The sequence below is a fragment of the Amblyomma maculatum genome, chromosome 6 (assembly GCF_055883805.1).
Source record: "Amblyomma maculatum isolate TAMU_Amacu chromosome 6, ASM5588380v1, whole genome shotgun sequence".
In the NCBI taxonomy this organism is placed as follows: Eukaryota; Metazoa; Arthropoda; class Arachnida; order Ixodida; family Ixodidae; genus Amblyomma; species Amblyomma maculatum.
The window spans coordinates 36,817,925-36,845,619 of NC_139349.1; the positions used below are offsets into that span (position 1 = coordinate 36,817,925).

General features: G+C 44.1%; 1 protein-coding gene across 1 annotated transcript; it reads right to left on the bottom strand.

Moving 5' to 3' along the window:
- LOC146185529 (uncharacterized) lies at positions 1-27,695 on the bottom strand. Its single transcript, XM_084607851.1, has 3 exons — positions 27,469-27,695; positions 2,308-2,634; positions 1-219 (listed from the first exon to the last, which is right to left on the bottom strand). Exons 1-2 carry the CDS (start codon positions 27,693-27,695, stop codon positions 2,358-2,360), a joined length of 504 nt encoding a protein of 167 aa, XP_084463977.1. The 3' UTR covers positions 1-219; positions 2,308-2,357.

Consider the following 27,695-nt stretch of genomic DNA (forward strand, 5'->3'; position numbering starts at 1 on the left):
TTCACTATGCAAGGATTGTTTTATTTCGCATATCACGCTAAGAGTCAACATTCGGTCTTCAGACCAGGTGTAAGCACAGGCCGACAGCATGGTTGCCACTGGCTGGGAGACTAGGAAGGGGTTTTCCCAGTGCCCATGGTGGTGGTCCTCGATCCACATTAGCCACTCGCTGGTTTCAGGGCAATGAAGCGCAGAAAGCTCATCCTCTCAGCAGATGTCCTGGACCGAAAGCAAGCCAACATAGATCAGAAAACTAGTACTGCGTACAATGTTGCTCTAGATTTTCAATCATATGTAGTACAGGAATCATACTGTGTTCATTGGGGTTTAGCAGACACTATGCTCAAGCAGGGCAGGCTTCATAGTAGGTTTTCGTTCACGGTAGTAAGACACTGTTACATACATCATTACGATCGAGTTATGCCATTCTTGTAACTGCTGAATTAAACGAGAGCAGCAATAAGGCGACTATATTATGCTTAAAAAAACTATCAAAAATCTTCTTTCGTAAAATGTTTTTGTGCTTGTTGCCTTTTTTCGATTGCTCAAGGCAGCCTTTGATAGTAGAACTTTTGATCGAAATTTTATGCATTGCTGATCAACTATTGCAACACAGGCGGTAGTATTAGAGATGGCAGGGCAAAAAAAAAAAAAAAAGGGATTTGGATCCCTTCAAAATACGGTTCTAGGTGCCAAGTAATCTCGGCATACCTGAAAATAATAAGCTGCTTGAATGTAACAGTGCTTTAGGATCAAAAGAAGAAGAGGCAGAGAAACATCGTTATTAGATGGCCTTGTTAAAGGAACTGTTTTCGCGAGACACCATTCGATGCCCTTAAGATCTGAGTAAAGCCAAACATTGCCTGAGGAAAGGCTGAGAGAAGTATATAGAGCTAGAGCTGCTTGTTACGGCGATTCTGTGTAATTGATTCCAGCTAACGGCAGTTGGATCAGTTCGCTCTTTCACTGCAAGGAAATTTGAAAGAGCAGTAAAGAATCGACTCTCCACACCCGTCATTTCCAGTGAAAAATTTAACCACTTTTACTGCGTATTTTTTGCCAGGGAACCATTTAACGCATACTCTTCGTTTGTTTTACTCGCGACTTCACGAGGATGAATACTTGTGCCCAGCACTTAGTATTCACTCCTGCCTGAAGATGGTACTGGCACCACTGGTATATACCATGACACAGCAGCCTCGCAGTACCTCCTACGCGGACACCTTAAGGAACACCGACTAACTTTGAGACGAGAACAGGAGAGGAAGAGAGCACAAAGTTTGTGCACATCACAATTACACTTTAACATAATGATAAAGCATCGCATCAGTCTGTCATGAGAGCGTATCCGCATGAACTGACACTTAAAAAAATCGTGTCAGAGTCAAGAATCAAAACCCTAACCTCCCGCTCCTCAGTCGAGCGTTCAGACCACGTGAGAACGATTTCGTAATTCTCCTTGTTTAGCGTAAGGACGCCAGAGGGCGCTTAGGGAAAGGTCAACATAGGTAAACCGTGGCAGTAATGAAAAATATAGAATAAAATGAAAACCCCCGTTACAGAGGCGCGTGATGCCATCTAGAGAGAGTGGCAGAAAACACCACAGCAAACCAGTTACGCATGTCTCTCGAAGAGGAGCAACAAATGAGTTTCAAGCCTCAAACGATTTATAGCGCAAACCGGTTAGAACCGGCAAAGTTATAAAGAAACAAACATCCAGCTACATAATCGGCAGCGGTAAAAGAAATGCTTTCGCATTACTGTACCTCCTTCATGTTTATGAAAGTAAACCGGGAGAAATCAGCTAAAACCTGTACATATAGTCAAAAATTCTGAACTTTGCACAAGAAACGCTTACGGCTCTCTAAGATCCCTTTCCGGAAACCCTTTGATTATAGGAGTGCTCAATGTGCGAGCAAATTTAAAATATGTCGGTTGAAACCAGCGCGTTGATAAAAACGTGAAAGCCGGGTTTAAGGATAGAGAACAAAGCGCTGAGTTCTAACAGCTTCAACTAATCCAATTCCAAATAGCTTCCGCTGACTGGATTAGATGCGGCGAATATTTTATTCAGGATGGAGTCCAATGATGATAAAGATAACATAAAACTTTGTCAATGCTTTACCGCATTAATTACCACATAAAAGTATAATGTTCACTTAGGCACTTATAATGTAATAATTAGGGACACTTAGGAACATTTTGTTTTCGTTTTTAAGGTGATGAGGAGCAATGGAGTGGAATCCTCGGGGTAAGAAAGGGAGGGTGGAGCTTCCAGCATTAATAACCGTGATAGTGACCATGCACCTGGACACCTGCAATCCCTCGTCGTTTTCGGGGTCTCTGCTGGGTGAGAGTCAGCGATAGAACGTGTCCTCGCCGTCGGGTCCTGCGTCAGGCTTGTGGCCCAGCAACGCTGCAGCCGCAGCCCGAGCTGCGGTCGCGTGCGGCGGGTCGACCGAGTCGGTGCCCTGCGGTGCCGAACGGCCATCGAACACCGTCGGAGCACCGCCGGTGACCGGGTGTCGCACCAGGGACGAGGGCGCCGCTACTTCCAGCTGAAATCGCTCGGCGGGCGCCAAACTCCGGTAACCGCCGTCGCTCGGATCTTGGCCGCTCAGATAGGCAGCAGACCTGCAGTGGCAAGGTACAAGAGCTTAAACGGACACTCTTTCATAACTAGTCTAGGCTTGTTGGGTGTACATGCTTACTGATGAAATTAATCGATAGATTATTGCTTGGCTGAGTGATTGATCGACAGATTGACTACTTACTAAACAGATGAATGTACGAATATGGGTACTAGACGGATGCATTGATATATGGATGGATGTTAGGCTCGGTTCATTAAAACTACATTGATTTTCAGGATGAGAGATGTTTGTTTACTGAGTGGGCGCAACATGATGAAGTGCATCACTATGCAGCGAATGGAACGCATCAGGTTATGGCAGTAAAAAAGAGTGAGCGAACAGTTAATATTTAGACCAAATGGCTAGCTGTGGGACCGTAATGACTCGAAGATACACATGCAGTTCATAACTGTACCAGCAACTGTCTGTGTCGTCGTTATTTTGTGAAAGGTTCAATGACTGGAAAATTGGGGCAGTGTTAACATTGGTGCTGTAACGATGATGCTCCAACCGGTGAAATTTTAAGCGATAGAGGTATATGACATGGCCACCTAGAGTGAACGACATCCCAGCTAAGGTCAGACGCCAGTTTTTCTTACCCTGCCAATACGGTAGTCAAAATGATAATGAATATGCCCTCCTGCTTTAAGTGACGGGCTCCTAAATTGACACCGAACCTGACTTGTCCCTGAACAGTGTAGTTAGCATTCAGTACACTCAACGCGCCAACACTTATAGGTGAGTTTCTGGGTAAACGTTGGGAATTTCGAACGGATTTGGCTCCTGCGACTGATTGGAGGAAAAAGAAAATGTATTTGAGGTGACTATGAAAACCTCAAACCATTCATCGCTATATTGCAAGCTTGTGTCTTGCAATGTCATCTGTCATGATCTAAATGAAGCCCAAACAGTCAAGGGTGAAAGATACGAAAATTAGACAATCTAGGGATTCATAAATATTTGACTGCATGCACATTATGTAGATAAAGTGTATTGTGGAGAAGGAACAGATGAAAAATGTCTACTTCGAGCAGAGGTATTGTGACTACAAACCTTGATTGGAAATGTGGCTACAGGTGCGCAATTTTTGCGGTGCAAATTGTCGCATGTTTCGAATTCTTATTCGTAGTGCTTTTTAGAGACGAGGCCAAATAACTTTTCCGCTCGCCCTTTGGGATAAGGAAGCAATTCTTCTATGTTCGCTTTGCTTGCTTTTCTGTATTTTCAAGAGTCTTTTATACGACAAATGCTGGTGCAACCATATCATGCCGTGAAATAAACCTTTAAAAAATAATTAGGATATGTGAGGTCAAGTGATCAAATATGGTCCCCGAATGTTAATTTAACTAAGGCATTCTGAATTCATTTATTCATAAGTTCAACTTAGAGACGACATGATTTATTGCACAGGCACGAGTGCGAATTCCTGCTGAAGGCTCTCCTATTATTTAGGATGAAGCAGCCAACAGCGGGGGCGGAGAGTCGAACATTAGCCATATGCCCGCTGTCAATCTTCTGGCGGACCCGACAAGTTCAATCTTGGAAACCGCATGGTGCATCGATTCGCGTGCTTTTGTTAATAATAAAATTAACCAACACACTGCCAGTGAGGCGCCATGTGCTTTCAAAAATGAACATGAGGCAAAATTTTTAAAATATAGAGCGCAAAAATTTACAATAATATCTACAAAGTTCTGCGTAAAATTATTTTTGCACAAAGGGCAGGTGTAGTAACAGTTTCATTTTTAGTTGTATCTTCACGGGGACAAATTGAAGACTTAGGGGCTATTCCTTAGTCTCATTAGGTTTACGAAAAAGAGTCCAGTTGTGCAGGCCTCGTTGCTATTTACTTAGGTTTAGTTTTATCTTTTGTTTCTCTCACTCTTATTGCTAGCGTCGTGCATTTAGTAAGTCTTACGCACTTAAAGCCGACACTGGTGCCAAGTTTCCGAGACTTTTCTAAGCTCACAGGAAACCAGCGTAAGCTGCGTAAGTGCGAGTTGCAGTGCGAAAGAAAAGAAAATAGTCACATCGGGCCCATTTCTGTGAATTGAGTAAGTTCACTCCAAATTTTCTTCAACCGTTTCCAAGATTCTAGCATCTGTTTATGTTTTAGTATGGGCCTCGTTACGCTAACTCTGACCCCGTTCTTCGTCGCACTCGGCCTTAAAATATTCACAGAACAGCGTCAGTGGTTATAAAGTGTTTGAAGAGATGAGGGAGCAAATATATAAGAAAATTCTGAAACCTTAGCCTCAAGACGCAAACAACACGTCATTGAGAACGTGCTGCGGGAATTAGGGGACGGCGGCAATGCGGCAGTTTGCTCTTGGATAACTGTCAGAGGCGCTTTGTGTTACAGCACCCCACGCTCACGCTCCGTTAACTGCCTGGAGGCTCCTGCGCTCGTCTTTCAGGCAGGGTCGCCTCGTGCTCGTGTGAAGCGCGACGCCTGATTCCATTTCACTTGTTACGAAAAGCGCGTGCTACATTTAATGTGAACAGAAGAGCGGAATGGGATTAGTCTTCGTAAACAGGCTGTACAAGCGGCAGAGAAAGTGGCATCACCTGAAGCCACTTTAGCAGCATACGACGACAAGCCCCGTGTCGTGTTCGGGTACTAGTACCGTTTGCTTAGATGGGCAGGCATGCACAAAATTGGATAGGTTCATATGTGTAGTTCCTCTTCTGCGTAAATGAGCTTCAAGTAGAACTGAGTCTTATCGGCGAACGCAAGGTTTCCTGTTAAATGTCATATTGCTCCCCCTGAATGCATTAAGAAAAGCGAATTTCAGTCGCGAGTATTGCTGGTGTCTGTCATTGCTAGGTTATGAAAACTGGGCAGCAGGTTGAACAGGTAAGGCGCGAAGGCAGTTCACGAGTCGCATTTGGAAATTATTTGCTTATTCACTCCGTCATTGCTGCAACTTTGGTCGCGCTACTGCCCTCGCCATCATAGATGAAAATTCACAAAGCCCTACCTCTTGCATCAAAAGGTGAGCTCACCGATGGAAAACAGGTATAAGCACGAGCCAAGAAAAACATTGCTCCAAATAATTGTCGCGTAATTTCAAACAAGTGATACAAGCATAAATGACTTTTTTTTTTTTTTTTTTTAATGTGAAAGCATGATACGACAAAAAGCAGCGTTGCCGTTTTCGCGTGAGAAAAAAAATGGAAAAAAAAGATGGAAATATTCCCAATATAAGATCGATAACGAGGTCAAGAATGACGCACATCGCAAACCGAGCTTCCATGATGCATTCTTTGGATGCATCCAGACCGATCCGCCGTTGACACCATCCTCACTTTAGACTTCCCTGCACATATCGTTTGCGTATATCCAGTCGCCTCTGGACGATCTTCATCTCGCGCTACTCATTCGTGTTAAAAATGTGAGGGAAGTGTATTCGTACAGCCTAAAACTTCTAGTTGTAGATAGCATATAAGTGCTAGTAAGTTTAGGGGCTAGCTCGTGACAGGGAGTTCAGCCAGTGACATATGCACCTCCAACTGCGTCTTTTCAAACCGAGATTTAGGCGAATACGACTCTCAGATACCGCATGAAGCACCGCAGTCTACTTCGAATGCGCAAACACACACCGAATACAATACGAGCAAATAACAAACTTAAAAACATGTCGAAAGTTCACTCGAAGTCATTTCACCCGCTGTACCACAGTACTTTCACATTGATACACGTAAGCAGTATACAGGTCTGTCGAGTTTTATTTCCTACGGTGGAAAGGGTCACACTTCTATTTTTGACTCAAATACCTCAGCTTTGCCTCACAACCAGTGCCTCGATCTTACAATCGTTCCGCGACGGCTAGTTGGTAGGGCGCCCGACTACTAAGCCGGGAGACCCGAGACACCCGGGTTCGGTCCTGGTAGCGGTGGCTGTGTTTTCATGGAGGCCAAAAGCAAGGCGACCGTGTACAGTGCGATCACTGCAGTCACTGCACATTACAGTCACTGTAAAATAAAAAAAAAACTGCGCTAAACTCTACACTACTACTACAATTAAACTGCGCTACAGCTGCACTACGACTGCACTACACTACAGCTGCACTGTAACCGCACTACTACTACATTTAAAGCTGCATTAGTCACTGTAGAATAAAGTACTCCAGGTGGCTGAAATTATCCGAAATTACTCATAGCCAAAGTTTCTTTGAGATTTTAAACATCATAAACCAAACTAAACCAAATAACTGCTAATATTGTAGGCTGGGCCCCAATCGACTGCAGCCGACGCATGTGGGCGGTTTAGAATTGTTCCTAAACAGGAAGAACGTAGACATTTTGGCTCTCAATTTTCGAGCACCAGGTACGGCTTCGCCAAACCTGCCACATTTAAGAGTAAGGTTAATAATAAAGTCTGGCATGTACACTAAACACGCAGACTTATTTGAAAACTGTGCTGGTGATATTGAGTGAGAGGGTTGCAGCGCAGAGCACACGAAAGGGGTCATAGAGAAAGAACTGGTGGACCTTTGAGTGCAATCATTATTCTGTGTTCATTGTAGCACTAAGTAGTGAGAGTTATGCATGGCAAGTTTGAGCGAACACTTTAAAAAAGTACATTAAATCTTGGGGTTGGATATAGCAAGACAGCTCATTTTTTGTAACACAATGTCAGACTGTCAGGTACTAAAAAGTGTTTTGTTTATATAAATAATTACCGAAATCTGACTTACTTGATATATTATTTAAATAGTTTCGTGGTTAGTGTTAGTGGGGAGTTGAGAATTGCTGACAAGGCAACGCTGTATAAGTTTTTGAAACGAAGAAAAACTTGCTACTCAAGGTAGAAATTGTGAGCAAATCCGATGTTTTTTTTTTTTTTTTTTTTGCTTTTTGGCGCAGAACGTAATCATAGCAATCAGCGGTGCAGTGAAAACCTCTGCAGAAACGGTACGTCCGCTACTAACATGTTGCGCAGACTACGACGAGAAATTCGAACTGCCTGTGCTAGTGCCGTCTCAAGCCTGTTCATTAGCTCAGTTTCTCTCTCTCTCTCTCTCTCTGCTCCCCTCTCCCCCCTTTTTAAAAAGGGGGGAGCAATCATGCCGGTGGCAATGCGAGCCATTCCGTACACGATGTGCCAAAGTAAAGGGGTGTTCATGACGTGGCACAATCGCGCATGCAGTTCTCATTGGGGGAAACGTCGTCATCGAACATTTAATTTCCACCCAGCTTTCTGCGCATCTGATGCACTGCGTTTCGCGTCTGTGCGAACAAAAAAAGCACAGGATTTTGTTGTGCTGGACGGCTTCCGAAAATGGCGTTATAAAATTTGACATCTAATATAGGATTATCTTGCTCATGGCTTTGAAATCTTCATCGGCGCTAACCAATCAGATATGTAAATTAAAACGTTATTCACTGAGGTTTAGTTAATTAGCAATATAATCAGAATAGTTTAAAATGTATAACGTGCGTCGTCGAGTAGAGTGTTCTGCAAACTTTTTCCTTCCACTTCGAACTCGCAATTTTTAGGAATTTTCGAAAGTATTCGCTGAAACACCCAGTAGGCTAGTTAACGCTGGCAAAAAGTATGGTTTCTTTGCTATCAGGAAAATAAACATGATGCGTACAGTAACGTGCGTATTGCATTTGGAGGTTGTGTATACTCATAAAAACGAAGCCCACCGTGAATGGTTATGCATTTCTGTCGGGACTTTTATGCTGCCATTTTTATGTGAGATGCCGGACTCGAACGTAAGATTCCGACGAAATTTAGCAGTTTAGGCGCTAGGAAGTGAGAAACTAATTCTGGGCATGCAGTGATTTCATTTACAGAACAGAAGGGATTGCCCAATCATCTGCCTTCCACTTAAATTTTGTACACAAAGGTGCCCTTTTGGTTGGAATATCTGTTTTAGTGCAGTGATGGAAATAAGTTGCACAACGTTAACAAACGCTGTTTTCGACGGTTCCTTGTTTTCTTGTTCTGTCACAGTGGCAGTTTTCAATGCGTACGTTTCATATGCGTTTAATATTGTTACGTGGTGGCATGACAAGCGATGGAACACGGTGACACAACAGAAACAGAACGACGTGATGACATGACGATCAAATATGCTTTAATGGTCAGCGGGCCTAGCGCGGGCACTCCGCCCCGCGCCACTGTCCGCTTCGTCGTCTTCGTAGTAATTAATATTTCGGGGGCCCTGTCTCTTTGTCCATCGGTCGTATTCCTTTGGCGCTTATCATGAACTTGTGTATGTCAATTTCCGCCTCTGTTCTGACCCTTCCCACCACCACTACTCCGCGCTCAGTATCCACCTGCCCTCTATTATTGGCCAGGAACCAACCAAACTCCTCCCTTCCCGCCCTGCCGCTAGGAAAACCTGAGTGGTGTGAGACCAATTGATAGCCAGCGCAGTCTGTTGCTCTATACCTATAACATTTTGCGTGCTCGATCCTTAGCTGTTTAATTTAAGTAATATTCTCTATCATCAACTTCTTAAACGTAATGATGCTGTTGGTGCAAACAACTGAGAGAGTGAATGTGCTGTAGACACCGTACGTGAGCCCTAGCGGAATGTAAGGGGGAACTCGAGCGGTGGTGCCTACGAAGCTCCACGCAATTTGAGCGCTGACTCTTGCGGGGAAGCCGCATGGGAAGCATTTCAGTGTCTTCAGTATGCACGCATATGGGACCGCATAACATATTTTTCGTGCACTGAAATCTAACCCTAGGGACATGAATATCCGTGAAACCAGTTTCTTAGACCCAGATGCAACGACTGCGCATGAATGTTTATTTCGGTGGTCTTCATCGCTTGTTTTTCACTTAAGGCATACAGGTCACTGTTTCAGCGCGCTTGAGCTGTGCAGGATTTTCGGAGCCACATAAATGAAGCGCTACAGACCATCTAATTGTTCCAGCAGAACGCGTGGAGAGTGAAATTAAGGGTACAGCTAAATCCCAATTTTGCATATTGCTCGGTTTCGTGATGAGGTTTATATTCCGAACGGTAAGCAATTTGTAAACTTCATTCTGCAAATTACGGATGATCACTGTGGCTCCGAAGGAATAATTGGGTTTATATCAACGCTGCCACCCGAAATGGCGTACTGACCAATACTGGTGAGTTATTCAAGATCGCTGCCACGATGTAGAAAAAGTAGCTTTGGTACACTGCGGAGGCTATCGCATACGTAGATGCGAGGTGGAGTATGCCAAAGGCAAGAAACATGTTTTCGACTGCCGCGAAACAAATTCCTAAGTGGGCTTATACCTCGGGCAGGATTTCAAAGAGGCCGCTTCAAGACACCTGCGCTTCGGGCTTCAGTTACCTGACGCGGTGCCATCACGCGGGAAATTGTGCGGATACATTATGCTCGTGCCATTGCAGACAATAAGGAGGTCTCAACTTTCGAAGGCGAGAACCCTGTGAACACTATTGCTCGGAAAGAACACCTGTCAGTGAAACACAATACGTACGCTGTAGTACACACTGTGCAGATAACTAGCGCAAATACAGTTGCTGTCGGTCTTCAGAAATCATTTAGTGGATTCCAGGAGTAAATGTAGACGCTTATCCTTTGTGCGGAGAAGTGCATGAATCATTGAATCCGCTCGCAACAATTACTTTGGGGTGGCTTTAATGTGAGAGGGAACGTTTTTCACGCACATATGTTTAGTTACTGGTGTCAGTCGACCTAGAGAATAGCAGGTGGTCACCCGAAGGTTTTTGTGATTGAGAGGGGCAGCTGCAAGACTGGCATTGAACCTTGGATAAACTTGAAAAGGCGCTGCCAAATTAAAAGCTTTTTTTCGCAGTTTTAGGCTAGCACCATGTGTTATTTTATTAATTGAACACTTACTTACTTGCAGTCAGCATCTACTGAATTAAGCATAAAAACGGCCTAACAGTTGAGACTACGAACGATTAAACCCGCTATAGCGATCAACGGGCAAGATCTCTGAAGATAGCTACTTGAAGAACTTGCTTTCTAATCATGTCAAAAAGCAGAAAAAAATATAATACGAACATTTCATTCGCAGCATCTGGAGTAGAGAAAAAATGCTTCGACGGACGCTTTACTTTCGGAAAGTGAGCGGATGATGTCGACGTCTAACCTCGTTTTTTAGTTTTTTGTAGCTTACAAAATCTATATTATTGGTTCGGATTGCCGATATGTCGGGGAGTATTTATAATTGTCTGCAGTGTCCCTTTTACGGTGACCATAAAATAGTGCCCCGATGGAAACAGAGAATATGCAAATATAGTTTTTTTATTTGTTGAACACTGCTCTGAACAGTGCTTACAAAAAACTTTGTTTGACGATTCGATTGTGGCCCTGTAATTCCAATAATGGCTGTGGAAAATAGCCATTGATAAAACGAACTAAGAATTATCCAATAGAGGATATCTATATTCAATTTCTCTCAAAAGTTCATATATGGAGCATATGTCCAAAATCAATATATTCAAGGTTTCAACCCTGAAATCATATTTCTCGAAACTGTGCCATTTTCTCAGAAAGCTTACACATTAGGGCCGTGAACAAAACAAACGTTTATTGTAATGTGTATGAAATTGCTCGTTATTTAACACTCGCAGCGCTGTCAGACAACTTAGACCCGTTACAAAATCAGCCATTACTTTTATAACCGGTAGGCCTCAATTGCAGCCGATTCTTGTTCTTGAACAAGGCACTTGAACTCTTTAGTGCTATATATGAACATAAGTAACAAGCTTCTACACCAGCGGAGGCTGCCCAATTCAACACGCAATACACGTTTTCGTAACATCGACTGTCAAATTTTCTGGAATTCAAGTGTCAACACAGCGCAGATTGCTTCAGTTCCGTGTCGTAAAAGGGACGTAAAACATGAAAGAAATACATGACATCCAACAGCTCTCCCTACTACCCCAATGCCTTTTGAATTCGCATTCCACGTCACTTGCTTTTAGTGACTGCACAAATCATTGTGCGAAGCAACCATTTTCCAAGGAGTCTCTCGTTCTTTTAAGAAGTCTCAATTCATTACTTTCACGTTTTTACACAGTCACCAGTTTTTGGGATATCCTATTCTTGCTTATGTTTATTACAAAATATGCCTAGGGACACATTATGGAATCTGCCCTTGCATACAGGATGGACCAGGTTCCCTCCCCAGTATCTATGGGCGCCCCAACAGTTCTCCAATGATTGCCATCTTTCTCATGGCGTAGAGTACATCTTATATGAATAACCGCACCTCGTGCATATCGGAAGCCAACGGCGCTTTTTAGCGATGCTGCCATTGCGTTATTTAAAACAAAATAACCTTATCATAATTAAAGCACAGTAATGCGGAAGCAGGAGCAACTAGAACTGAAGCCCGCAAAATATGGGCATCCGAAAATATTAACCCTGATGGCAATGAAATAGCAAGAATTACTTCTTCTTTCCATATTCCGTTTAGACTTCACAATCGCATCATGTAGGGAACTTGAACGCATATGGGCTTGTCAGAGCATGGTTTGTCAGAACATGTGAGGTATGTAGCGAGATATTTACTGCACCATTGAAATTCAAAATTATTGAAGAGGTAGGAGGAGTTTCATTCTCAGCTTCGTGGAACTCAGTGAAAGATTGGCGCCACAAAGTTCCAGCTAAGCCTCTCAAAAGCAAAATCTGTGGCTCGGAGAACCTGGTCAGCCATATGTAACCACAGCGAATGACGGTCTGATTGTCTCATATGAAGCCATCTTGTTTAGTGAGCCTGAGTTTCTCTGGAGTGGTAGGTCAGCCCGTTTAGCCCTGCCTGTAGGAATGATTTAGAAGATTTTGTCGATAACTGTCGGGCATTATCTGATATTTCGAGTAACGAAAATAACAGGGCAGGTTTAGGAAATCAGATGGAACTAGCTTGCTTTGCTCCTAGATTTTCTCTGCCTAAGTGCGCTCACTTATTTCTGTCGGGAACCAAATGAACCTATAAACCACATTATTCATACGGCGCATCTTCGATAACATCAGTTACATCTACCGGTATATGCTTTTATCATGGTTTGGTGTGGTGAATAAGGACTTCATCAGCAAAATTCTTTTCAAATGCAAATTCATATAATTATGAGTGCCGTTTCTTTTCTCTTCATGGTTCCTTTGCGCAGTTCTTGATGCTAAACTTTCACCAACTCACCCATCTTTCTACTCTGCTGTTTCTTGTTCGTTCACAGTTTTTCGCGGGACAGAAAGGCAATGGGCAGTTATTATCATAAGCGTTCCAGAACATGAGAAAATTTTATCCAACGAGAGCCGCATTCTTTGGCGATCACTTCACAAGCTCACGTCATACGACTCAAGCCCGACTTTCAACTTCACAAGTCTTCCCCACTGCCAGTTTTTATTCCGATGTGTTAAACCACCCGGAAGATTGGTGATTAGTGGGTTTCCTACTAAGATTTGGAAGAATACTGAGGACAAATAGAAGGTGCTCTGCAGCTATATTACACCGCGTGCTGATCAGAACTTTGTTCTCAGTGAGAACTGAGCTGTTTTAAAAATGAAAAACGCAAAAAAAAAAGCGGAACATGGGCGGCACCGTCATCAACCATTCTCGAAGGTAAATGGCGCGCGTCGTTAATAATAAATAAATAAATATAATAAATCAATTTTCTGAAGCCATTAGAAATGTCTTCCGGCGAGCAACAAGTTATTTTTAATGTAAGGGGCCACTTCCATTTTTTATTTATTTATTTATTCCTCAAAAGTCCGGGGAATATATAAATCATTAACCTCTTCACCTGTAATAATCATCCATAATACAGGAGAAAACACCATCGTTTTTGAACTGCACCCTATTGAATCAAATCTTTTTTAGCTTTTCTAAGAAAGACATACACAGAAAGCGCGCGCGCCATGGTGCCGCTCCCCCTCCCCGCTCTCCCCCCTGCTGCCCGATCTGACTGAAGGTGCCCGGGGTAAGACGGGTGCGCCACGGACTATCGTCGAGCGACGTGTGTGGTGATTGCGGTGCAGTGGAGACATTAGAGCACATGCTGCTTCGCTGTACCGCATCCGCAGAGCCACGTCGCGAGATGCTCGCGGCTTATAGGGCGCTCGGAATCATCCCGGACAGCATCGAGACGCTCCTGTGGCCGCGAGGCAGTGCGCGCACCCGTGACAGGGCAATGGTGAGCCTCTGTGCGTTCATCGAGCGGGCGGGCTTGAAGCCTCGCTTGCTCTCCGCCAGGTAGTGCGTGCGTGACCTGAACGCTCCCTGTGTGCTACCTTGGACGTATGCTGCCGGGCGCCCCACCCCGGCAGCTGGTGCATTGTGTCGCGCGCGCGATCTGTCTGCGACAGGACGCTACGTGCGCACGACTATGTATATACATCAATGATATTACATATATATGTGTATATATTTTATAAACAATTGCAGAGGCCGCTCGCGCGCAGACATTTGTGGACAGTGCTCGGACACTTGCGCGCGAGCGATGCGAACTCGTTGAGCGTCTTTACTTTGTAAATAATGTAAAAAAGCTTCCCTGTCCTTTCTTCCTATCGCTCCCCTCTCTACTTCCCCTTGCTATCCTCTCCCTATCCCCTTTTCCTTCCCGCCGGCCGCAGCTCAAGTGCTTCAGTTTGTTAGATAGCAGTTGCCGCGGCCGGAAATACTCTTTTCCTTCCTTTTGATTATTTAAAAAAAAATAATAAATCAATCACTACCACCACCACCACGGTCCTACTGGTCACGGCCGGTCTCGAGGGACAGCGCGCTGTCCCTCGAGACCGGCCGTGTACTGGTCCAGTAGCCTCGACGGCTCGCCGCTAGGGCAGGCGCGGCGCTAGCGGCACGGAACCGCGCTCTGTCCCGTCGCTTTCTTCTCTGTCCCTTGTCTTTTTGCGCGGTTCCATGATGCATTCTAAAACCTATGTAGACGTCACAAATTTCAATAGAGAGCCGGGAAAATTTTAAATTCAGTTTTAGGTTTCAAAATGAGATTGTCTTGTAATATGTTAGCAATTGCAGAAAGAGCCAGAAAATCGGTGTTTGCGCAGAAAAAAAAATTAAACAAAACTTCCTAGAGTAAGCTTCCTTCGGGAGCGTGAGTACTTAGGCTAAAGCCAAGCGCAACCAACTGCAAACCGCTGGCTCTTTGCATATTCTTCCGGAACCCTGCCGGCTCACAACAACCAACATAAATTAACTTTTTGTTCTGTTTTGTTTATTTATTCGGAACTTAATGCTATATCCATTCGCCTTTAGGTGCAATGCCAGCACTTTACTCTGCATCTTTACGCATTCTTCCGGGGATTTGCCCCATACCTGTTCAGCATACGAAGCGCTTCCCCAACATCTTAGCCTTCTTCCTATGACCCACCTGCCCCGCAGATCAGCATGCATGGATGCTGTTCTTCGCACTCGAAAGACATTTTTTCTGATGGGGTCAGAGACTGAGGGTGAGAACACGCACGCTCCTGCCGGCAGGAACTCGCTGAAATGCCAGGCGACGCGCCAAAGTGGCGAAATTAGCCAGCTTTCGCAGACAATTAACCTTCATGTGTGAAAGCGAGTGGTGGGCAAGGGAGACAAGGAAAGTGGCAAGGGAGGCGTAGGTCGAGGATGAGGAGTTTATCGACCATAAAGCTTGCGGGGCCCGAGCCGCAGCCCATCACAAGTCCTCGCCTCATCCAATATGCAGGAGCTCCGGAACCGACGACACCCTACTCCCTTTTTCGTTCTTTCTTTTTATTCTCGAAAGCAGTGTTATGGCACCACCGGACGCTTCATGCATGAGAAGACTGCCACTCAACTCGAGCCATTTATACCTCCCCCCATGCTCGGAGAGACGGTCTCGAAGAGAGCGGTGTCGACATAGCAGCGCATCGCGAAGGCGTCGAAACGCTGTTTACAGAGGTTGAATTGCTTGAACGTGACATGTTGAGCCATTTGGTCGCCAGATATACGACTGAAACCTTGGATGCCTTCTCTATTGCGGTAGTACGCATTTAAATGCGATGGCGAACAGACCCTCCTGTAGCTAATTAGGTTGACGCTTTCATAGCAAGTGGCTGGCGTCAACGCGACTCTGTTCTCAAGGCACGGTCTGCGCCGTCGGAAGAACGCAGCTTGAAAACGCAGCACTCCTCTCGTGCGTCAGATGTCATATTTGTGCAGCGCTCGTAACGTTCATGGAACGCACCTATTCTTTTCGTGCTTCCAGGCTTATTTAGGAGTATTCTTACGTTTCGTATTGACCTGTAAACACAGCGCCGGTGCATGCCGTATTCAATACGGTAAAGTTTAAGACGCTGTGCCTAAACATGGTTCTAGAAATAGATTATCGTTCAGGTGGCATCTGATTACCATACCATGTGCACTTTTAGCTGCAAAATGCGGGGCACTAACAATGTGGTGACATATTTGGACACAAATGAGGAATAGGCGAAGAGTAGTAGCTCTCGGTGAATTTGCTCTGGAGGTGTTCACTACTGTCAATATTAGGCTTGGGGAAGGTAGTGGGATCACAATTTAGGACAAATAATGCGTCGTGTCACCCACGTCAAATTGAATGTTGTGAAGGGTGTTTTGGCGCCCTGAGCCTATCATGCGCCAAGAGCAAGGATAAAAATTTGTTTTGTGAAAAAAAGGGGAAAACGGGTGTGTTAAGACTACAGGTTGTTTAGAAAGTCTCCTTTTTTTTTTTTCTCGGAAATTTGGACTGTGTTGGGTTCGATGGCGCATAAGCTGATAAGGCCATGAAGTGCCAAGCACAAGGATTTGTTTCTGTTTACTTTAGCATGCTACATTTATTCTACAGTTTGTGTAAGACATTTCCTTCCCTTAGAAAACTGAAAACACAAGAGAAATCAGCAAATACATCATCGCATAAAATCAGTTTTGGGTGAAAAGGAGTGTGTTTTTTGTAAAATGGTGTAAAATATTTTTTCCTTAGTGCTTCAAGGCCTGTGCATGAGAATAAAATATGGGTAATAATTCGTTCCTCTCCAGAGTTTTCACATCGTGGTTTATCTTCTTTTGTCAAAAAAAAAAAAAAAATATTTGTCAGGTGTGTGTGCCCAATGCGGAAACGGCATAAAATTACTTCTATAAAATGTTCCTGACGCCGGTACGACTTTCATTCTCCTAAAATGGGCTTTACTAAGTGCAGTTTATTATCCAATTCTCTATTCCATGAGGACTGCCATTTTCCTTTTAGTTTGCGGTGTACAAGGTTTATATAGTCTTTGTGAGGTATGTCTATACTCTTTATTAGCTTGTCACGGACTCTATCAGCACATGTGTCTGCACTCTCGTTGCCTTTAATGCCGACGTGACTCGGGACCCAGCAGAAGTTTATGTTATATCCTTGAGCAATGTCTGTTGTTATTTTGTATATTATGTCACTGAGTAAAGGAGCGGCTGCATTTCTGAGATTTAGAGCTGTGAGAACACTTAGGTAGTCTGTATAAATAATGCTGTTTGTGACGTTCTCTCTTGTTATTTTCTCCAAACAGAAATGGCGTGGGATTCAGCAGTGAAAATAGGTGCATAGTGGGCAAGTCTTATTTCATCAGAATCTCCTCGCACAACTGCACTACCAGGGTACACAGCCGTTTTCAATCCATCGGTATAAACGTCAGTGAAGCTTCTGTATTCCTCCTGCAGTTTAAGGAATTCCTGAATAATATGCTGCTGTTGGGTTTTAGTCTTTGGGAACTGTGGGAGAGTGAAGTCACAGATTGCAGGAATATTGTATGATGGCAATAGAGGGCTGTTTCTTTGAGCGATATCAGGCAATGCGTCCAGAATATGGAGTTTACAACATATATCTTCAAACCGCATTATCAACGGCCTTGTCGACTGAGGTCTGTGTGTGAAAATAACTCGGGAGGGCAAGTTGTGACTATTTAATAACCCAGGTGTTTTTCTGTGACTTTATTCTGAGGACATAGGAACATGTAAGTAAAGCCTGTCTATATTTCAGTGGATGCTCATTAGTTTCAACATAGAGGCTATACACAGGAGACGTTTTGTATGCACCACAAGCTAGGAGGAGGCCTAAGGTATGCACTGGGTCCAATGAAATTGAATAATTTTGGTTTTCCTGCCGATGAAAAATTATCTCCTTGCTAATGCGTTTCTGGAGGTGTTCAAGCATGACAAGTAACCGTCTTAAAAAATATTAGAAAGGTGATTTATATGGCATTCAACAGCATATATAAGAATTGACACGATTTCTATATATCTGAACATTATTTGCTTATTTGCTTGCATAATTTCCTGATGATTTCCCCCTGATGTGTAGGGCGTCATGTCGAATCCACATCATTATGTGCGTTTCCTTATAGCCCACATCGACTCCATATGTTCTATGTTGCCTCCATATGATCAAAGCTGGAAAGGTGTGTAATCAAAAACTCACCCCATAGAACATTTCTCATGTGACTAATGCATGCTGTGTTAAAGACGCGTGGTTGAGAAGGGTGTTCGATCGGAGGACAGTGGATGAACAGTATTCTAGAACTTTACAGTGGTTTCAAAGTATTATTAGCGGCACCTTTTTAAAACAGGTTTGCTTTAAAAGATTCAAATCTCGATGAAACCCGCAAAAAACTTAGAGGCACGGTCATGATGAACCTCTTAGCAACAAATTAGTCCTAGGTAGATTGTTCATGGACAGATTTTATCCGTCCATGACGACAAATATTAGTGAACATCTACATTTTTCAAGACATACGAGGTGTAGAAGGAACGAGCGACCACGTAGTCTCTGGGTCAAAAGAAGTTATTTTAAGAATGCGTTATGGAGTGTCATCATAAAATAAAAATTAACGAATGCATACGTTGTTTACTGTACTAGAAGAAAAGAAAGACGACACTACGCTTCTTTACGCCACCAAACAGGTAACACTATTTTGTAACCGATTGCAAGAAATGGGTTTCACGACTTTGTTATTTCTATCTCGCAAGATACAAGCAGGAGTGGTGAATACACTTTGTTAAACGTACATATCTCAATAGAGTTACGAGGTATCTCTTATGAACCGTAGGAGTCATTACTTTCTTTAGGTGCGGACCAGAGTTCCCTAACCTTCAAGAGCACTGGCGACAGACAACGAATCACGTCGCATACAAAACAGCAAAATCTCGTTACAGGCATGGCAAAGGCTGTAAGTGTGCTGTTTAAAAGATAGCTAAAATGATTTACCTGGGCGTGAGAAAATTACGCTCCTACTCTATTCTCTCTGCTCATTTGTGAAAGAAAGGTAAAGTTTAAGTCAGGTTGCTGTTGGAGTTATTAGCTGAAACAAGGCAGGAGGGATGACCCTCAATTCGAATGGAACAACACAAAGTTTGGCTGACTGTTAAGCCTTCGACAAGAGTGCAAAGCCCAGGGGTTTGCTTCTGGGCCGTGTAGTGGCGCTGATTTAGCATTAGTGGAGGTGCTTCCCACTGGAGAGGATAGGACAGAAAATATTAGCACCAAGACATTCGGAACACAGCAAATAGATTAGAAACCGCACAAAGTAGCAAAGAAGCAGGCCCCCTGGGTTGTAGACGTTTGACAAAAACTGCACATAACCAGGATTCTGGGGCACCTTTTATTTTAAGACAGCCCCTGTGGGATATTATCAGATACTGTTATGCACTTATTGAAGGTATGGAGGTTATTCTCGAAAAAATGCGCCACGGGGAGGGGGGCTAGACGCTACAGTCGCCTTCTAGCCCCGACGTGCAGCCCTGACAGACAGAGCTGTGAGCCCCAAATCGCGGTGAGAGAAGTCGCTACTGCGACGGGTTCGTTCCAGAGGGGACATACACCGAGCTGCGTACTCGAACAGAGTTTATTGTGCTCGAAGACACGGCAAGGTACAACGCTCAAATACAATCGCCGTAGCGAGCGAACGTCCCGTTCGCGTACAGGGTTTAAATAAACCACCTAATGGGAAAGCAAACGCAAGGAGGACGACTGCTCTGCTCACCTAGCGTGACTTCGTTCTCAAGGCCCGCAGCGGTAAGTGCGTACGGCACCGGGCGCAGAGGGTGAACGACGGAAAATGCAACCGTGCGCGTGCACGCTCAACCGTCGAAAGACCCCCGACCAAGTTGCGACATACGCGCTCCTCGACTCGGACTGGGGAGAGCAGGTCTCCGGGTTACGCCAGGAGGAATGAGAAAAGCCCGCGGAAGCGTCGCCGCTGAAGACTGGGAGGCGGTGGGGGGTGGCCAGTGTGCCCTCTCCTCCGCCAACCTCCTTAACAGCGCGCGTAACTCGCGTTATAATTACGCACTGCCATTATAATGGGGCAGGGGATAGTGAGTTCCTACAAAGGGAATGGTCTAAGTATCTAAAGCATGGCAAAAATAGTTTTTCAAGTTTTTCTAGCGCGCGCAGAAATTGGTTAAAACGGCCATTGAAATTCAGTATGGTAATTGTGCGGGATAGTTTGTGTTCCATGACGCTATATACCAGTGCAACACAGTTAAAGACACGACGAGGACAGGTAGACACACAAACGTTCCATATACCAGTGCAACACAGTTAAAGACACGACGAGGACAAGTAGACATATATTATGCTCAGGCATGAAAAGGAAAGAAAAATAAAGAGGACAAGTAGACAGACAAACGCTCCTCCCTCCCCCGTTGGTTGAGTTATTAAGGTGCTCGACATTGCGCAAGGACGCGGGTTCGAATCTTTGCCATGGCTGCCGCTTTTCGGTAGAGGCGAAAATCAGGTGCTCGTGTACTGTGTGATGTCAGTGCACATTAAAGACCGCCAGGTGGTCGAAACCCCCGGAGTCCTCCACTACGGAGTCTTTCATAGCCTGAGTCGCTTTGGGAGGGTGAACCATATAAATCAAGCCATACCAAACCCAAGCTCTCCAACTCGCTTTGAAGCCACTGTGCACCACGTAAATTTTAACGACAACAGGGTACGATTATGTTGCAACGTGGCGTTTAGTAGGTGCAAAACTTTTCCCCAAGTAGTGGGCAAAAATAAAAGCGTATATAACAGCAAGCTTTTGTTTCGCAGTGATCATACTTCCGCTAAACTCTAAGCGTTTGGCTTCTGTAGGGCGAGCGATAAGAGTGGCTCTCATTGATTCTCAAGCAGTCGCTTATGCTGGAGTCCTGAATGATCCGTTGAAAGGGTCTAATATGCAATAAAAAAAACTTGGCCCGCATAACATCGCACTTCAGAACGGGCATGTGATGGGAAATCCAGTAACACAAACTTCTTTCGAGACAGTGTGCCGGGATATAAAAAAAAAAAGAAAGAAAGAAGCAGCACGCGAAAAGGCATTTCCCACCGCTTGGGCCCGTTCTGTCTCTGCGAATGAATATTCAAATGAAGGGCTCGTTGCGGCTCACGTTGTAGAGATTGCGCCGCTTTTTTCTTTTTAGCTTTCAAAGGCGAGCTCTTTGATCCGGTTAAGTATTCCGCCTTGGCTCATCATGTAGGCGGCAATACAAAGGACCGTTTCTATATGAAGACTTCGCAATTACACTGTTATAATTAGGTGAATCATATCGTGGTGTTTACGAACAATGAAATGCCAAAAAAGCTCTTAGTCTCTTCTTTCCACAGCACCTGCATAAGAATATAAACTTAAGGCAGATTAAGTCTATACGTATGTTGGTAATAGGGAAAGAAACGTGCCTTGCGTATATTGATTCGCGGGAAAGTATGGAATGAGACCGAGTACCCTAGAATAATTGCCGGCCAAATGCAAAATTGCGAACAGTTTTTTTTTCTACCAAAATTTGTATATTTTCTTAGTGTCTGTGTGCGAGATCGAAGGAACTTCAGCCGCACAACCTCCATTTACGAATTTCGCCGATGCCAATTTGAAGCAAAAGCGGGCAACTATGGCAGACTTTTGTAGATATGAATAGAAACTACCGAGGACCTTGGATCCCAAGCAAGGTACGCGCTACTCATGGACCATGCAGGCGCATTTGTACGGCTTTGGTTAAGGCGGGGCTTCATATATATGTAGGGTTAACCTTCACATGATGTGGTACATTACGACTGCATGGTAATAATTACGTGAGGTCCGAAGCAGAAGTGAAAAGTGTTTTCGTTGGCCCACCCAACCCGCATTACGCCAAACCACGCTCAATCGGTTGTCATTTTTTTCTTTAAGGTGAAAGGTTTTCTTGGGAATCGAATCCCTATCCCTCCAATCCCCAGCCGAGCGGGCTAACCACTAATCTCGCCTGTTTGGTTTTGCATTTATTTCACAAATGCTACAGTCTGGTCGACTTCTCAAAAGTGAGCCGGTTTACATGCCACACATCTAATTATATATAAAAAAAAAGCTTAAATTGGTCATTATGTCCAGGGAATTGATAAACTCGGGTACACATGACTGAGTTTTCACAACGTCAATCTTCAGTAAGCAGGCATCCCCAACATAGTCTCGGATACTTCTGATGTGGAGGTCAGCGCGGCCAACGGCCATTCGGCGTTTCTACACACTGTGCAAAGCTGTGCATGCTATACGGAACACCTTCATCATTTTCTACAGCCAGGAACCGAATTGTACGGGGGTTTAAAATGAAATATTTTCACAAAGTTCACTGTAAAACATCACGAAAGAAAACCCCATCCTAACAAAGAATAAACAACTGTTCAGCAGTCTCCGGCCTTATACATTGCACAGAATACAGTTCACAAGCCATGACACGGGGATTTCTGTTTCCGCCATCTATGTCTCCACGGACACAACCCCTACATGCAATTTATAAAAGGACGTTTTCACAGCAGGCTGTATAGGCATTCCAAGCTTGTACAGGTTTCAATATATGTTGCCCCGACTCAGAAGAGTATAACGATCGGTACACAGGAACAGACAAGACTATTTGAATCACGTCTTTGTAGAGCTGTTTTCTGGTGACATTTTTAGAATAAATAATTGAGAGCTACGTAAAAATCGTGTTAATTTAAACATTTCATTGGACTCGTGAGAAACTGATCGTAATTCTCCTTGTCTAGCGTGAAGATGATAGTAGCAATGGCAATTAACATGAAGTTAGTGATAATATTATTGGTGATAGTACCGATGATAATGACGCTACAGTTAGCGATAACAATAACGATGGTAGCGTCGGCAATGATGGTGCATTTAGCTGTTAATTATGATAGTAGCTATAGTGGTGATTATGGTAGTAGGGATACCAATCAAGATGCAATTAGCGAAAACAGTCCTGTAATGTGGATTTCGCCATTTGCGCTCTGAAGAACACTTAAGCACAGTTCTAGCGGCAAGGAAGCCAAAGCGTAGGCCGAAATGTTGGCACCCATATACCGCACCCCTGCAAAGCTGTACATGGACATTGGTGGCACAAAAATTGGAGGACTATTACTGACTTCTAGTAACGTTAAATGTAACATGCTCTCAAGCAACTGCTGCATATAAGTTTACAAGCCTCATAACGCCTTAACAAGTCATTGAAATTATTGAAAGTTTAAACTTAGTTTGAAGAAAGAAAAGGATTATCCAACTCAATCACCTGGACATCAAAATCAATAATTACACCACGATGATGCCTCAACTGCAGCTATGTTCTTATGAATACGACAGCCTCTCCGATTTAAGGGGCCCGCATGTCGCATGCATTCGTAGCCGCATATCGACCCGACTATATGGAATTAAAACATGTGAAGAAAGCAAAAAAAAAGTATTGAAGGTGTCTTAAATTTTCTGAGGTCGAAATCGATCGTGCAAGCAAAATCATGTAGGTTTTTCACCGATATGCTACAAAATTACAAATGATGGCCGATGTGATGACAATTTTAAAAGTCGCAAGTACCACCACAATCTGAGCACCAATTTTCCAGCACCGTCCACAGCCTTCTGCCAGCATAATCTGGCATAAACTCAATGTTGGCAGTTGAAAAATAGTTCGTTCCAGACAGCGTTTTGTTCACAATTTTTAAGCTCTGCCGGTGTCATTACAGTCCTGTTCAACCAAGAAGAGAACAAAGGATCGAATGCATCCAGAAGAGAAATGCCGTTATCGACGCGAATACATTTACCGCATTCAAGACAATGACCCTGATGGCAAGGGTGGCGCCTGCTTAAGACACCTAGCATTGTTCCTCTCACAGCCCGCAACTATTTATACACCCGGTCCTTTTTATAAATCAATTGCTTTATCGCACTAGGCTACGATTCTGCCGAATTAAGTCCATATGAGACGTGTTAGAATTTTAATGTACCTTGCTAACGGCACCAGCCTAAGATCTGTGTGGAAGGGCTTGACATTAGTAAATTTACGTATAATTAAGACGAAGCTTGTGTTTAACTCTTTTTATGAGCTTTTGTATTAGGCTGAGAGATATTAATTTTGTTATCGGTGCTAAAAATTAGTTAATGAAGCAATGAAATTCGTTTTATTCTCCAACGTTCAGTCACTCTACGGGAAGAGGGTTATTTGGGCAGACTCGAGACAAGAGGCTGGTAATGAACTCTCAGTGTCCCAACAGATGCAGTTTAGGGACTGAGCAGCGATTATTAGTGCTGGCTCTGTCCGGCTATTGTAAATATCCTGACGTTCTTCAGCAAACATTTGTAGCCCCGTGCGAGCTCACCCATAATCAATATACAGCTAGTGTCCTAAGTCAAAGGCAAATTTTAGTGCATTAACTCCAGTGTGCATTCTACAAACGCTTGCGTCAGATTGCTTAGTTGTAGGAAAATGTTAACGCAAACAGTGCGTCGTGTGGACTCAGAAAGAATCCGTTGCCTTCTCTGGAAGCACGCAGCACATTCCGCAAGGAAGGCAACTGACATTTGCTCACGACAAAAAAAACTAACCATACGTGACAAGAAATGTGACATTGGAGCCATTTTCAGATATTTGAAGCATTACCACGTGCCATAGGTAGTGCATAAGCTGGCTCCAAAGTAAGCGGTGAGAAATTATTTCTGTCGATAAAGAGATAACCAATTCTGTGGTCAGACAAACATACTGTGTTACACAATTGAATTTATTTGTTCAATTTTTTACTTTAATTCAGAGACAGGGTTTTTCTTTAACAGAAGCCAAGAATATTGCTACGAATATGACGAAGCGGGCAGTGGCGCAGGGCGGAGCGCTCGCGCCAGGCCCGCTGAATGGGTCAGCGTGGCCCAGAGGTAATATGCCTGACTCGTGGCATTACAAGCCTTAAATTCCTTTGCGATCGCACCCACCCATCTAGAAGCAACTAAGTTCATGGTATCGTGACGTCACTAGCCAGCCGACCAATCGCTGCACGTCCATGTCATCGGCCGACTACCACCTGCCAGAGGCATGCTCGTGATTCTTCACTCACGACGCCAACGCCTACAACGGGATTCCTTACGAACGGGGCCCTTAACGAGCGTTAAAATGGATCGTGGAGGAGGAGGAGAAGAAAGAAAGGAAGGAAGGAAGGAGGAGGGGGAAAGAGGAAAGGCAGAGAAGTTAATTGGAAGAAGAAATCTGTTTGCTACCCTGCACTAGGGGAAGGGGGAGAGTGGATATAAAAGTGAATGATAAAAGGGAGTTGCAGGAATATTAAGTCGGTATAGTATAGTCAGTAAATCATTGCCTAACGTGCAGGCCCGTGGTTCTTAGGAAGAGCAGCAGTGCTTGGGAGGCCTTCACCGCCGCCGATCACAGCGGCCAGAGGCCTAGAATCTTCATTTTCTGTCAGCGGGCGTCCATCTAGACACTCCAGCGCAAGGCAGAGAGACTGTCTTTCGGCAGCACTGTATGTTGGGCACTCATAAAGAATGTGGGCTATAGTCTCGTCGCACCCGGAGGTTGCACGTGCAGGGCTATTAGCTATATCTATCGCGAATGAATAATAATTTATGAACGTTACAACAACCCACAGGCAGCGCAGCAACGTTGCTTCACGTCGGGGTAGGCTGGGGTGGAAGCCGGAGCTTCAGGTCAGGGTCCAAGGATTCTTAACTCGAAAGAATCGGAAGAGGCAGTTCTTCTAGTGTGGTTAGCCTGCTGCTGATGATGGTAGAGATTTGCGCAGTGTTTGTGTTCTATAGGATCCACTGCAGTGGTCCATTATGTCTACGCACGCTTCTTGTCTGATTTTCGGTAAAGCTGGCTAAAGAAAGTACAGTTGCGTGGGACACAGTGGGGGTCGCGAAGCATTCATACGCCACGATTGCAGTCGCTTTTTTGCCTTAATCAACGGCCAAATACAACCTTCCCTGGTGAAAATGGCTAGCAACTACCAGCAGCTTATCAGAAATGATTGCTACTTTTCAAGAACTTGCTCCAGCTTTGCTTTATAATTGTTACACTCTTTCATGGAATGAGCGAAATTGTTTTGTTTTTTACATAATACCGAATGTGTTTTCTGTGAAATTAAAACCGTCACTAAGCTCCTTTTATTTCATTGCAAGTGACCGCTCCCAGGAGACCCTACAGGGACATAGAATTGTAGAAACCTGTAATCTTACAATCCATAGAATCAGTTACACCAGTCTGAAAAAAATATGGTGCTTTGAAAAACTTTCTTCATCTGTGCATACGCAACATTATCTGCCTTTTAATGAAGCTGGATTTTATCAAATACATACAAAGCACTAATCCACAGCAGGCCAAGAGCTTTTGGTATGTATGAAAGGGAGAGAACTCTGTGTTTACAATGCTCTGTCTCTCTTTTGAAAAAAAAAAAAAAAAAAAAAAAAAAAAACGTACCATAAAGGTGATGCAATTGGTCCAAGAAAAGAAATATCCGAAGCACAGGTTCTACATAAATCTCTTCTCAACTTTTCAAAATATAGCATAAAGTTTTGTTTACTTCCTGACATCCGAGTACTCTAAAGAAGACCGAGCGGTGAAGTTTAAAATTCTCGCGGTTAGGTTATTTTGCCGGGAAGACAAATACAATAAGAGAGCTTGCAATCCGAGGATCAGGGTTTCTAGTGTGGAAGGCTGTATATTAAAAAGACGAAGGCCATCACGCGTGAAGGAATATCTTTTTTTTTTTTTTTTTTTTCCGAGAAAAGCCTTCAAATGATTTCTTACTCCCTTTTCGTTGACCGAGCAAATAGGTCTTGTGCTACATATAATAATTAAGGATTGTATCTGCGCCGTGATACCCATCTTATTTCAGCGCTCCATTGATTCATATTGCTCGTCATAAGATCAGTCTTGTAACCGCTTAATAAATCACAGCATTGCTCTTTATACGAATCTACGCTAGGCGGTCGCTGGGACCCCCCCCCATTTTTTTCGCGTAATCATTCTCTATAATCCATGGCGGTGGCTACTGATAACATATTCTAGGGTTCGATCCTGGGAACGACGGCCGCCATTACGTTTGAGGCAACATAACAAAAGCACAACTGTGCTCAATGAAGCCTGCCCATGTCAAAGAACACTGATCGGTCTTAATAAATTCCGAGCTCTCCATTAGAGTGATATAAGCATTTTGTTAATACGTGACGTTAAACCCCTCAATTTACAATATTTGCATTTGTAGACAATCAACCTTAGCAAACCGGTTTTATTTTAACTGCTTAAAACTGATCGCTTTGAAAAGTGCCACAAAGGCATCATAAAATAGGTATATATAAAACGTTCATGACGGGCTTTGCAGAACACTGCTTTGTGAATTCTGACGTTAAAGGACCTGCTTCAAGACAGGACATGGCAGTGGAAATTAATTTCTGCTCTGAAAAAATTATTATATATCCTAAAAAAAAAGCTCGCGATCTTAATGCGTGTCAGTAAACGTCACCTTCAAAGTGAGCCCCAGCTGAAGAACGGTAATGTAGTACCTGACGGAGCTACTTGAAGCTACGAAGATGACGTTGGCAGGTGGAATAAAGAAGAATGCGCAGGTGCAAGCAATAGAGAGGAACTTACAGCGGCGGCTGCGACCGCTTGCTGGCGAACAGCATGTAGCCGCACTTGCAGAGTCCCGCGTTGAAACGGAAGCCCGTGAGCCGGCAGAAGGCCCGGCAGTCCAGTCGCTTGGCCGGCTCCGCAGCGGGGGGCATCAGAAGGAGTAGTAGCGCGAGCAGGAGACAGCCTGCCGCCGCGGGGCACGTGGCCGAACCCCCCGGGCCCCCCGGCCAGGCACGGCTCGCCAT